Source organism: Kogia breviceps, chromosome 2 (genome assembly GCF_026419965.1).
Source record: "Kogia breviceps isolate mKogBre1 chromosome 2, mKogBre1 haplotype 1, whole genome shotgun sequence".
NCBI classification, from domain to species: Eukaryota; Metazoa; Chordata; class Mammalia; order Artiodactyla; family Physeteridae; genus Kogia; species Kogia breviceps.
In genome coordinates this window covers 172,804,354-172,816,983 of record NC_081311.1, presented here as the reverse complement: position 1 = coordinate 172,816,983, position 12,630 = coordinate 172,804,354, and the positions used below count along the sequence as shown (strand labels likewise).

Below are 12,630 nucleotides of genomic sequence, written 5' to 3'. Positions count from 1 at the left end.
GTCTGAATTCATGAGCCATGGATTTGAACTAAACAGGGAGGCTAATAGCCAGGGGGAGTTTGAGAGGGGTCGATGACTTAGAAGTCACCAGGAGGTTGAAGAACTGGTGATTGGGAGTAATCGGGGAAGAATGCGATGGAGAGGGTTCTGCCCTTGGCCCCTGCCCCTCCTACCCTACCGGACATCCAGTCCCACCAACTTTAATGGCTGTCACTTTCTCTGTTTATGCCTGCAATATCTGTATCCTAAGCTATTACATAAGACCTGCTCTTCAGATTTGCAGATGCAGCTGCCTGCTGGTCATATCCACTTAGATATACTACAGATACTTCCAGCTGCACTTTATAATTTAAACTTCTCACCCATGACTTCTCTCTAGTAAGGTCAGGATCACCTAGCCATGCCAGAAAAAAGAAGTTAAGCCAGACCCTTCTCTCTCCCACCACTTCTCCTTCCCCCAATACTCTCTGCACACATATCAAGTCCACAGGTGATTTTTTTTTTTTTTTTTTTTTGTGTGTGTGTGTGTGATACACGGGCCTCTCACTGTTGTGGCCTCTCCCGTTGCGGAGCACAGGCTCCGGACATGCAGGCTCAGTGGCCATGGCTCACGGACCCAGCCGCTCGGCGGCATGTGGGATCTTCCCGGACCGGGGCACGAACCCGTGTCCCCTGCATCGGCAGGCGGATTCTCAACCACTGCGCTACCAGGGAAGCCCCCACAGGTGATTTTTACCACCACTCTTCACTTCACACTTTGCCTTTTAGTAGCTACTAATGAGTAGTTCATTATGAGTAGTTCATGCTTAATTAGTAGCCTGGCAGCCTTTTAGAGGAAGTGAGGTCTAATATAGCACTGGAGGAGAATAAATATTCAATAGTCTTTTTTCCTTTCCACATTTTATTACTAATGATTCTGATCTCCTATGAAATTCATTTTATTTTGCCAATATAATAAAAATCAAAAGTTTGTTATGGCAGTTTATGCTATAACTCTATATAAATTATATTGTAACTGTGTGATTAATTCTGTAATTATATGACAGACACTTGTAACTACATGATAATTTCCATGTGATAAAAGAAAATATTGCTAATTTGAATTTTTTAGGTAGAGCAGATTGCCCATATTATGCTAAAGCAGAACTTCTGGCAGATTATTTACAAAAGAATCTTCCTGATTTTCGGATACATAAAATTACACAACATCCTGATGTTTGGGAGGTAAGAGGCCTCTACAGTTTGTTAAACACACACACAGAAAAATGTGTTCTGATTTAATTAAATATTAGCTAGTGTATCAGATAGCTTTCCAGTAATGAATGTTCATGTACTATTGATATTTTAATATTAGTAAAATAAGTCCTGACTTATCAGCCTCAAAACATTATTTATATCATTTTCCTAGTACCTAATAGAACAAATGAGGCCCTAACCAGTAAGTAGAATAAATTTGGCTGGCATTTTCCCCCCAAGAATATTGCACTTTTAAACTTTCAATTCTCCTTCATATTGATTTCTAATGACATGAGGGACTTGTTTATTTGACACACCCTTCTTTGGGACTGAAATGGAAATTTGGGTGAAGGAGTTTCCTTTACTGGGGAGTGCTCTTGGGAAAAACATCCTTAGAAAGAATGAGGGCAGCAGGACTGGGCAATGGAGGAAGTTGACCTGCCATACAGCTCTAACAAAGGGCTCAGCCAGCCCTACAGGGAACTGTGAAGCTGGGATGGCCCTTCAGAGATACCGCCCCCAAACAGGCAAGGAGGCCAGCCTTTTGTTCTCCTACAGCTAACAGTCACAGGATGTGGGCTGCCCTGGGGAAGAGACTTAACCTTAGGCAAGGGAACATCCTTTGGCTGAGGTCAATTTCCAGAGAGAGACTCAGCACTGAGCCATCAACAGACAATACACCTCGTGGCTCGGGGAATGAGTGCCTTGGTCACAAAGGAGGAATAGGGACTACACGTGACAGGATCTGCTAGTTCACCAGTTGTGCCTTTTGTATCCACATGCTGCATATAATACGTTCACACCATCTGGGAACAGCTCTTCCAGAATTCTGGTTGGCATCTCTCCCCGGGGAAACTTTATAAGAGGAAGTTTTAGTCAAACGAACAATAGTCTCCGCTGCACATCATTTCAGCACTACACATCATTCAGCACCATAACTGACTCATCACCTTTCTTCTCTTCTATCCATTGTAGGTTCCCCTCACCCTCTGCTGATTCAGGTGACTTATTAGGTGTCGTGGTGACTTACACCTGTACCCTTAGGGGTCTGAGCCCTCGTCTCTATTCCCTTTTCAGGATATGACTGTTGCACCTGTCCATTTGCTGTCAAAATTGAGCAAGGCACTACCAAGGGTGCCCCAATGGATTACCTAGATGCCAACCATTCTTTTCCTGCCCACATTGGGTAATAGCTGCCCTACGTGCTCCTGATCAACAGGGGGCAATTACCCCTCCCACGATGGTACCTCCTTTCCTTACTGGCTGCTCTCTTGGCGCAGGAGCTCTAAGTGACCATGTGGCAGCCACAGATTAAAGTTTAATGGGACTCTTCCTGATAGAAGCACCCCTCACCCTGGGTGGGTCACTGGGAGTGATTGTAAGCAGGGTCACTCTTAATTCCATCCTTGGTTCCTGGATTCATGTATTCGACCTATTGGGGCAAAACTCTATTGATTTGTGGTATATATTGCATCCTGAAAGATGGTACCCCCATCCTTGCAAAGTATCAGTCTCTAAGCTGGTGCCTGCATCTTCAGTGTGTGTTCCATCCCTCTATCGTGCTGCTAGATGTTGCCATATATGATAGGGCCAGTGGGTCCCTGGTTTCATGCCCAATGTCACACATCCTTTACTTTAAAATGGGTTTCTTGGCTCAAAGTGATGTTATGCAGGATCCCATGTTGGTAGGTTACATATTTTGAAAAGTCTTGAACAGGGTGCTGGCCAAAGTCCTACAAGCAATAAAGGCAATTATTTATCCAGAATATATGTTGATTAAAATCAAGGTGAATCACTGCTCTTTCCAGGGTAGATGGGGTCCAGTGTAATCAGACTGCCACCAAGAGGCTGGTTGTTGTCTTTGAGGGACAGTGCCATTATCAGGAGGTCAGCGTTGATCTCTGTTAATGGCAGCAGCAATGGCTAGATCAGCTTTGATGAGTGATAGCTTGTTTTCTCAGACCATTGCATAAGCTCTAACTTTTTCATGTCCCCATTGTGACTTCAGCTGTCTAAGTTATCTTACTGCTGGGTTGCTTAGTGCTTCTGTCATAATAGATGTTCTCTGGTGGGCACTGCCCCCTGTCCTCTTTTATTTCAGAATTCTATCATCTCAACTGCATGGGGCCCAGCTCTATAACAGCATGTCATTTAACAGCCATGGCCCAGAACTGACAGCCACACCAGGCTTCTCAGTGATGCTGAGACCCCTCTCATCAGTGCATTCCTTGTCACTTTGGTGAATGTAGTGTCCTCCGGGCCCTTCCAGAGAACATAGGTGACCAATAGTTTTCCAGCCTTCCGTCATAGCATATCCACTCTAGCGAGCCCATTTTTTCTAAGCTTTTTCATCCCTTTGAAGAGCCATCCTAGCAACATGTTAGCACTCTCTCCTGAGGTCTTTGTCAGGGTGTACACTCTCGAATAGCAGAAGAGTGCTTCATTTTGATACATTCTCTCATGTCCAGCTTTATGTTCCACTCTTGATTCAGCACCCTCAGGGTCCAGTCCTGTACATATTCTTCCAGCTCCTGCCAGGACATCACCATGCCCTGCTTGCTGCTGAAGGTCCTTTGAGGTAGAGTCCCTTTCTTCTAGATTCCCAGTGTTTCACTGGTCAGGCTACGTTGTGACTAGAGGGGCCATAGGGGAATCATCATGGTGGAAACATCAACAAGGGAAATTCATTTGTAAGGTAGCTTCATGATACATTCCTCCAAAGACAAGAATGTTGCCATGACTTTACCCATAGAAATGTTGCATTCTGTCTCTATGCAGATATCGTCATTGGAAGACCTGGTGTACACAAACCAGATAATGATGATTTAAACTTTTTCTAGTAAATATTATCAGAAATGCCCAGATAATTTTTAGCTCATCAATTCAATCTAAAAAGTATAAACTCTACTCACATATTTGGAAAGCAATATCAAATTTATATGGCCCTAAGACCAGAGACATCTCATACAGAAGGCCATCTGAGTTGGAAAACTCAGCTTCTTTTTTAAGCCAAACCCTTGCACTTCAGGTCTACTCAGGAAAGAGAGCAACATTCAGTACCTTTATTTGGTCGATGAATTCGAAGAATATTCTTTCTTACTTGATTAATTTGTTACTCAGCTCATCACTATTTCTATATTTATATCTTACAGTTTAAAGATATCTAAATTTTATTATGTATACACAGAGGTAGTAAAAAAAAAAAACTAGTATTTTAATGTTTGAACTCTAAAGCATTGAATTGAATTCCAAGGCAGATTCAATGTGTGACTTCTCATGGACTATATCATTCAATAGGAGTGGCTGAAAGAGTTGTGTAAAAAGAATAAGTGGAGTCACAAAAATTCCCCCATCATCTGGAGAGAGCTGTTGGATCGTGGAGGAAAGGGTTTGCTTTTGGGAGGATACAACGAGTTCCTAGAACATGCCCAGGTATACAAATTAAGTTGATTTATCTGTCTAAAACATTATTGTTCTCTCCTATTATTATATTTTTCAGATGTCTTGCTTTCTAAGGTATTCTCTCAGCTCTCTTTTTACTCTATTTGGGCTTTAAACAAGAACTTTCCATTATAGCCATTGTCAGCTATTCTGGTGTTGATGTTTTTCTTTCCCAATATTTAGCTTTACTATGGTGTCACCTCTAGCATGACGACTGAGCTGATGAAGACAGTTGCTCAAGAGAACCTGGGGGCACACATAGAAAAAGAGCTGGAGAAAGAAGCCCTGAAAGGTCTCATCAACCCCTTGCAGGTCTGGATCACCAGGTGGGACCGTCCAATCCCAGGATTCGTGAGGTTGGCTTTTTATGTTTAGAAGGACAATGATGTAGGATTAATTACATGATGGAAGAATATCTGAGTGTCAAGTTTGAGATTTGTATGTATGTATACGAATATTGTAGATATGTAATACATGTATATGCATATATATTCCCTAGTGTAGCCCCATGTATGAGCTTTAGACTATATATAGATTTAATGTGTATGTAATATGCATATAATGCACATACATACTAAAGCTAAGAGCACCTTTATAGCGAAGACACTTACTTTGCGTAAGTGTCTCCAGCTCTCCTGCCCTCATTCTGTGTGTCTCGTGCTGTCTGGTGCTCATACCATCTTGCTCCTGGCCTCACTGTCCTTCCTTCCCTCCCCCATCTTCCTGACTGTTGCCCTCTTCCTCTTTACCACTTGCTAGAGTTGTCCTCATCCTTAGCTCTTCCATGTGCACTCGTTCTCTGTAACCTCACCCCCCTCACTCTTACCCCTTCTCACTTGTTCTCCCCGTCACTCTTACTCCCAGTGGTGGGTGGACACATTCGATGTTGGTCATCGCTTTTGCTCTCTACCTCTGTGCTCTGTCTCTCTCTTTGTCCTTTTGCCGTCCGTCGTGCTCTCTCTCTCCCTCCCCCTCTCCTTTCCCCACCTCTCAATCTGTCTCTCACACTGCCCTTCTTGCTACCTACGTGTGTATCCTCATATACAGGCTCATCTGAAAAATTATTTGTTATTATGAAAGATTTCAAATGCAGAAAAGAACTGAGAATGATGTAATAACCGTACATGAACTTTACACCCTGATTTAATACTATTACATCTGCTTTAGAATTTTTTAAATTACTTATTTATTTATTTGGCTGTGCTGGGTCTTAGCCGCAGCACGCGGGATCTTTATTTGCGGCATCGGGCTCTTATTTGCGGCATGCGGGCTCCTCCTTGTGGCCTGCGGGACCCAGCTCCCAGACCAGGGATTGAACCCGGGCCTATTGCATTGGGAGCACAGAGTCCTAACCACTGGACCACCAGGGAAGCCCCTAGCTATTTTTTTTTTTTTTTTTTGCGGTATGCGGGCCTCTCACTGTTGTGGCCTCTCCCGTTGCGGAGCACAGGCTCCGGACGCGCAGGCCCAGCGGCGATGGCTCACGGGCTTAGTTGCTCCGCGGCACGTGGGATCTTCCCGGACCAGGGCACGAACCCGTGTCTCCTGCATCGGCAGGCGGACTCTCAACCACTGTGCCACCAGGGAAGCCCTCCTAGCTATTTTTAAAGGATTAAAATGGTACAGATGCTCTTGAAAACACCACTGCACCACTCTCCATACCCACTGTGAAAAAATGCCCGGATGCATTTCTAAACTCAGCCTCAGGGGTCATTAAGCCTCTCAGTTATCAGCCAAGCTATAGAGTACTCAAATACTGGCTGAATTGTGGGTGCAGATACATGATACCTAGCCTGTGTTGATCCTAGGCTTCTTTATAAGGATTTGGAAAAATAGGCCTTTCTAAAAGATGTCATTACTTTGCAGATAAGGGTACAAAATAGAAAAGAGTTATGGTTAAATGAAACTGATTTCCTTATCTTTTTTTAAAAAGAATGTAAACAAGTAATTACAGTAATATGACATAGTTCTTTTAAATTTTGCTTTCTGCCTATTCTATTTAATTTGAAAAGCCTTAAAAACAGGTACATTTCTTACTTTGGTATTGTTTTCAGATGGCCAAAGCAAGAAGTTAGCAGTGAGAATTATTTCTCACTGTTCTACTTTTGATTTCTAGCCTTAAAAATGTCTGTGCAGCTGTGTATGCCAATTTAATATATTAAATCACCCTATGAATGCACGTGCAGAAGAATATCCATTAAGAATAAAGCCTGGGGACTTCCTTGGGGGCGCAGTGGTTAAGAATCCGCCTGCCAGTGCAGGGGACACGGGTTCAAGTCCTGGTCCGGGAAGATCCCACATGCCGCGGGGCAGCTAAGCCCTTGCGCCACGACTACTGAGCCTGTGCTCTAGAGCCCGTGAGCCACAGCTACTGAGCCCGCGTGCCACAACTTCTGAAGCCCGCGAGCCTAGAGCCCGTGCTCCACAACAAGAGAAGCCACCGCAATGAGAAGCCCACGCACCACAAAGAAGAGCAGCCCCTGCTCGCCGCGACTAGAGAAAGCCCGCGCACAGCAATGAAGACCCAACACAGCCGAAAATAAATAAATAAATAATTTTTTTTTTTTTTTAAAGACTTCTATACATGGTTGGTACTTTTAAAAAAAAAAAAGGAAAAAAGAATAAAGCCTGAAAAGGAGCAAAAGATTTAACCATTCATAATCGGCTTTGCATTTTTATTAGTGCATCGGCTCCTGCCTGCTACAACCTAATTCCCATCTTGACAAGTGGTGAAGTGTTTGGACCGCATATGGAAATTAGCATAAACCTATTTGACAACAAGCAGGCAGAAGAAAAACTCACAAGCCTTGTGAAAGAGGCTCAGGACCTGGCGTCGCCCTTCCTGCAGAGTGTGTCCCTCTGCACCCAAGCAGAGGAGGCCTTCCGCCAGGCCCACGTGATCATCTTCCTCGACGACCACGTGGACAAGGAGGTGTACAGTTTGGAAGACTGCATCCGAAGCAGGGCTACTCTGTGCCACCTCTACGGATCCCTGATTGAGAAAAATGCTCATGATTCCGTCAGAATTATTGTGGGAGGAAAAACCTTTGTGAATCTCAAAACGTCTTTGCTTATGAGATACGCCCCAAACTTCGCCCACAATATTATCGCTGTGGCCTTGGGCGTAGAAGGCAAAGCGAAGGCGGCGCTGGCCAGAAAACTGAAAACGACTCCCTCATGTGAGTGAGCTCCGGTTTCCGTGTCTGGTTTTAAACAGCGTGATTTCACAGCAGCTAGGAAGAACACTGTCCCCTCTAAAATCAGTCGGGATATCTGGACCAGAAAGTATGCAGCAGAGGCCAAGAACTTCTGATTGTGTGATTTTACTACTGTGCATTTTCTTTCTACTAGCTTTTATGACTAGCTGATCTTTTCCCATCATTATAAAAATTAAGGAACAAATATTTAAATAATAAGATTTCAATTTTTAAAGTAGTAATTTGAAACTTAATATTTCTTTCTTTTTTTTTTTTTTTTTTGGTGATAGTAGTCAACGGATGTAATCGGTGTTTTTTAAAAAAATACTCAGGGGGCTTCCCTGGGGCTTCCCTGGTGGCTCAGTGATTGAGAATCCGCCTGCCGATGCAGGGAACACGGGTTCGTGCCCCGGTCCGGGAAGATCCCACATGCGGCGGAGCGGCTGGGCCCGTGAGCCATGGCCGCTGAGCCTGCGCGTCCGGAGCCTGTGCTCCGCAACGGGAGAGGCCACAACAGTGAGAGGCCCTCGTACCACACACACACACAAAATAAATAAATAAATAAAAATAAAAAATACTCAGGGCTCTGTTAAAGTGACCCCACCCCACTTCCCACCTCTGTGACTTGGGGCAAATCACTTAACCTTGCTGTGCCTCGCTTCCTCACCTGTAAAATGAGGATGTAAATAGCACCTACATCCTAGAACTGATGCAAGGATTTAAAGAGATAATATTTCTAAAGTGCTTGGAGGAGTGCCTGACACATGGTAAACATTTGCAGGGATAGTAAACTTGTTAAGGTGATTATGCTATCTGATCAGTTTCTGCTCCTAGTAATCTTTGTACTTATAGAGGTCAAAATCATAGGAGGATGAGACAGAATCAGAAAATGGATTTTTGTATCTAAAGGGGGAGTGCTGTATCTGAAAATATTTGTCATGTTTGACAGACTTTAGCTATTTGTGCCCTTAGATGGAGCAGGTGCAACGAAGTCCATTTAGAATGCCAGGAAGTGCAAGGCATGACATCAAGCAAAATTGGGAAGACAGTGAAATGTGAGCCTAGAATGCTCTCAGTCAGAGCTATAAAGGACTTTGGTGAGCCCCTAACACATTAGGGCAAGATCCGTATTGTCCTTTTCTTAACAACAAAGCCCTAGGACCATAACTTCTGGTATTCTTGCATACAAATCATTAGTGTTTTACCCCCAGGGTCAGTGCATACCTCAGCCAAATGGATACTAAAATTATTCAGTCGGAAAACATTTCCTATTCATTTTTATCTCTGTTATCAACCTTATATGTATATGTGTAGATACTGATTTCTCACAAAAGATCTATGATAACACTGATGAAAGGGTCAAGAAGAGGCAGTGTTACAAAATTTAAAACAGGGCAGGCACTTCCAACCAGAAAGCTGCTCTCTTGTGGGTCTGGTGGTACCATAAATTCTAAACCCTGCTGTATTCAAAGCCAATAAGCACAGGAGCAGCAGAAAAAATAAAAGTGGAGACAAGTTGGGACAAAAAAGGGAAATGTTAGAGGGACGGCTGTTAAAGTGGAATTGTCGGTGGAGTAGTAAGGAGGAAGTTGGCAACGACAAAGACAGAGTTAAACAAAGTAACATGAACTAGAAAAACCATCAGGGAGAATTATTCCAGGAGAATTCCAGTTGCCAAGAGGGGAGCACACCTTTTCAGGATATCCCTGGAGTTCAGTTCACACATAAACCTGTTTCTCAGACTATGTACATTGGCTTAGTTGGAACTCTTTCTGTGCAAGTGACAGAAAGTGCACTCAAAGCGACCAAAGTCAGAGCTTTTTTTCCGCGTAACTGAAGAGTGCAGGAGTAGTTCTTATTTGGGGCATAGCCAGATGCTGGGGTTCAAATGATGATGTCAAGCCTGGTTTGTGCTCTCACTTGGCTCATCACTCAGCTCTGTTTTCCTCAGCTTTGATCTGATTCTCGGATAGGCTTTCTCTAAAAAGTGGCAAAGTGGCTACCGGCATCATAGCTTAACTACCCCAACAGAAAAAGGGTGTTCTCTCTCGATTCTTTGTATAAAAGTAGCAGAATAATATCTCATTGACTGGGCTTGGACCACATGCCCTTCTCCAAGTCAATCATTGTGGCCAGAGATCTAGAATCTAGGTCTGATGCCTATTGATAGTCCTGAGGGGTGAGGACAGCTTCATCCAAACCAAATGGACTGAAATTGGAGAAGGTACCTATTTAAAGAAAAACCAGTATGCTGTTAAAGAAAAAAAAGTAGGAAGAGATGTCAGGACAAAAAAAAAAAAAAGCAGATGTCTGCTATAATTTTCTCTAGCTTGATTTAAGGCATTTAGAGCTATAAAGGGCCTTAAAGCTTTAAGAAAAATTCTTTTCCCTCCTGCCTGCCTTTGAACACAACTCGGTAAGAGTGTGATACTTGGAGCTGCTGCAGTCATTTTAGGACCATGAGGGGAGGGCCAAGAGAGTAACATCTTTGAGCTGCTTAACAAGTACCAGTGTCACTGCGTACCTTGACTTGTTATCTGAGAAAAGTAAACTCCTTCTATTTAATCCAAGTCAGAAGGATATTCTGTTACTTGAAGCCAACAGCAATCTTATCTCATACAGAACAGGAAAGAATTTAATCTCCGTAATAGAAAGTGGTGTGACCTTTTAAGAGAATTAAGTTTTTAAACAAATAAGTTTCTAAATAAATCAATAAAATCCCCTATTTTCACTTCAGATACATTCCCAGAAAATCCACAATTATTAGAGAGAATTATTGGAGAGAATTTCATATATTAGAATCTTATGAAATACCAATTCCTATTTCTCTCTACCCCCATCCTCTTCTTTTTCTTGGTAGTATGTATCACGTTGTATAGTAGTTGTTTTCTCACCCACTCCCCTCTACCCCCAGAATATTGCAAGGATTTGTTTTCTTCTGAGCCTCCCACCTAAAAGTGCCTCACATGTACAAGCTAATTCAATATCTCTTTGTTCCTTGGGGTCCTCTTATTCCAGCACCTCCATTCTGCAGGAAACGAAAGCCACCCAGGGAGTCAAGTGACTTGCCCAAATTTTTATTCCAGTCTAAAATCAGGGACTCTCTGTCAGAATCAAAGCAGATAAAAAAATCCTCTTCATGGCAAGCAGAGTGGTGAAGTTAGGACCAGAGCCAGGGTATAATTTTCAGTAGCAATTTCTTTCAGGGAGCATTTCATTGTTCCCTAAAGTCAGTCCTATGCTCACACCATCCACGTGCATTATTAGGAATGGCCAGACTCTGATGATTAAGGAGATGATCCACATTGTTTGCACATTTTTAGGGAGCATAAACCTAAGTCTGTTTTATAGCAAAAGGACCAATCGTAAAACAAACACACAAACAGAAAGTAGACTACAGTCAATTTTTTATATTATGTTATTTTTTAAAATTTCTTTTCTTCACAGGCATCAAAGATGTGATAATTTGGGGTAATATTAGTGGAAATAACTACGTCGATCTGAGAAAAGCCAAGGTTTATAGATATGAGAGTGCTGTTTGGGGACCTCCTCACTATTCACGCCCTGTTTTAAGCCTGATTTTTGACAGGTACAGTATCTTTTTAAGTGAAGTAGTCTAACAATATTGAATAACAAAACGTGTAATGTTATTATAATCATTTAAAAATTGTCTTAGAAATCTGTGTGCAGAAGTAACTTTGTTCACACTCATCCTCACTTATGCTTTCTATTGAAGAAATGTAGAGAATTCCACAGAATTTCAACTAGTCAGTCCCCACCCCCAATTTATTTGATTTTGGAATTTTAAATTTTTATATTTCAGATTATCCTTAAAGTGGCTCACAGATTCCATTAATGTTATCACTAAAGCACACATATGTAAAGTGAATCTTATTTAATGTAAAGACCTCTGTCCAAGTTGAAATTAGTTGAAAAAGCTTCGAGAACAAGGAATTACGATGGTGAGCAGGCCCAGGCCATGCTGGGTGTTGGGTCCCAGGAAAGGCAGAATTGAGATGTGGTAAGGAGCACCATCTCTGGAGCCAAGCCACCTGGGTTGGAATTCTCATTCAGCCACTCATTAACTGTGTGACTTTAGAGAAGTTACTTAACGTCTCTGTGCCTCGGTTTTTCCATCTGCCAAGTGGAAGTGGTAACAGAGTACGGGTCTTATAGGGTCATTGGGAAGATGAAATGGGTTAAGACAGGCAAAGCACTTAGAAACTGTGCCTGTCACAGTCAACACCACCATTACGAAAAGGGCATGGAAGGAGGAAGGGGGAGGAACGTCTTTGGAACAAATTTCGAAACTTTGCAGCACTTTCCCAGTGGTAACGTGTCCTTTCCATCACGCCTTTCTTCCCTTCCCTTCCTTTACCCACGCCTAGAAATCCCTGGGCTCATTGTCTTGGAGCGAGGTGCCTCTGCATTGCTGCGTGGGTGCGGGCAGCATCTCCTGGAGCTGTATCGTGCCGGCTTAGCAAGGGCAGCCGTTTCATGCTTGTTCTAGTCTAGCTGGACTGTTCCCCGAGTTTAAACTTCAGATTAGAAAACTTAATTATTTCCTTAGTTCTCAATGTGAATAATTCAACATTTCATGATACTACTTTATTTAAAATGAAGGATACCACTGGTTCCAAGATAGCCTCTATGGAGAATAAGTTCTTTGTGATGAAATGAATTGTTCTTGCACCCTTTGGCCACTTTTCTGTGTTCCATATTTATGGTATCAAGTTTTTAGTTTGAAACTTCAGGA

At 42.7% G+C, this 12,630-nt stretch overlaps 1 protein-coding gene across 4 annotated transcripts in view; it reads left to right on the top strand.

Moving 5' to 3' along the window:
* Nucleotides 1-12,630, top strand: part of MDH1B (malate dehydrogenase 1B) — a 31,058-nt gene that overhangs the window by 3,651 nt on the left and 14,777 nt on the right. Inside the window, exons 2-6 of one of the 4 annotated variants that reach the window (XM_067026683.1) lie at nucleotides 1,112-1,224; nucleotides 4,534-4,668; nucleotides 4,861-5,033; nucleotides 7,360-7,856; nucleotides 11,322-11,463. In XM_067026683.1, the coding sequence (XP_066882784.1) occupies nucleotides 1,112-1,224; nucleotides 4,534-4,668; nucleotides 4,861-5,033; nucleotides 7,360-7,856; nucleotides 11,322-11,463 (1,060 nt within the window). Of the gene's footprint in view, nucleotides 1-1,111; nucleotides 1,225-4,533; nucleotides 4,669-4,860; nucleotides 5,034-7,359; nucleotides 7,857-11,321; nucleotides 11,464-12,630 lie in introns of those variants that run through there. The other 3 variants (XM_067026685.1, XM_067026681.1, XM_067026682.1) reach the window with 3 other exon arrangements.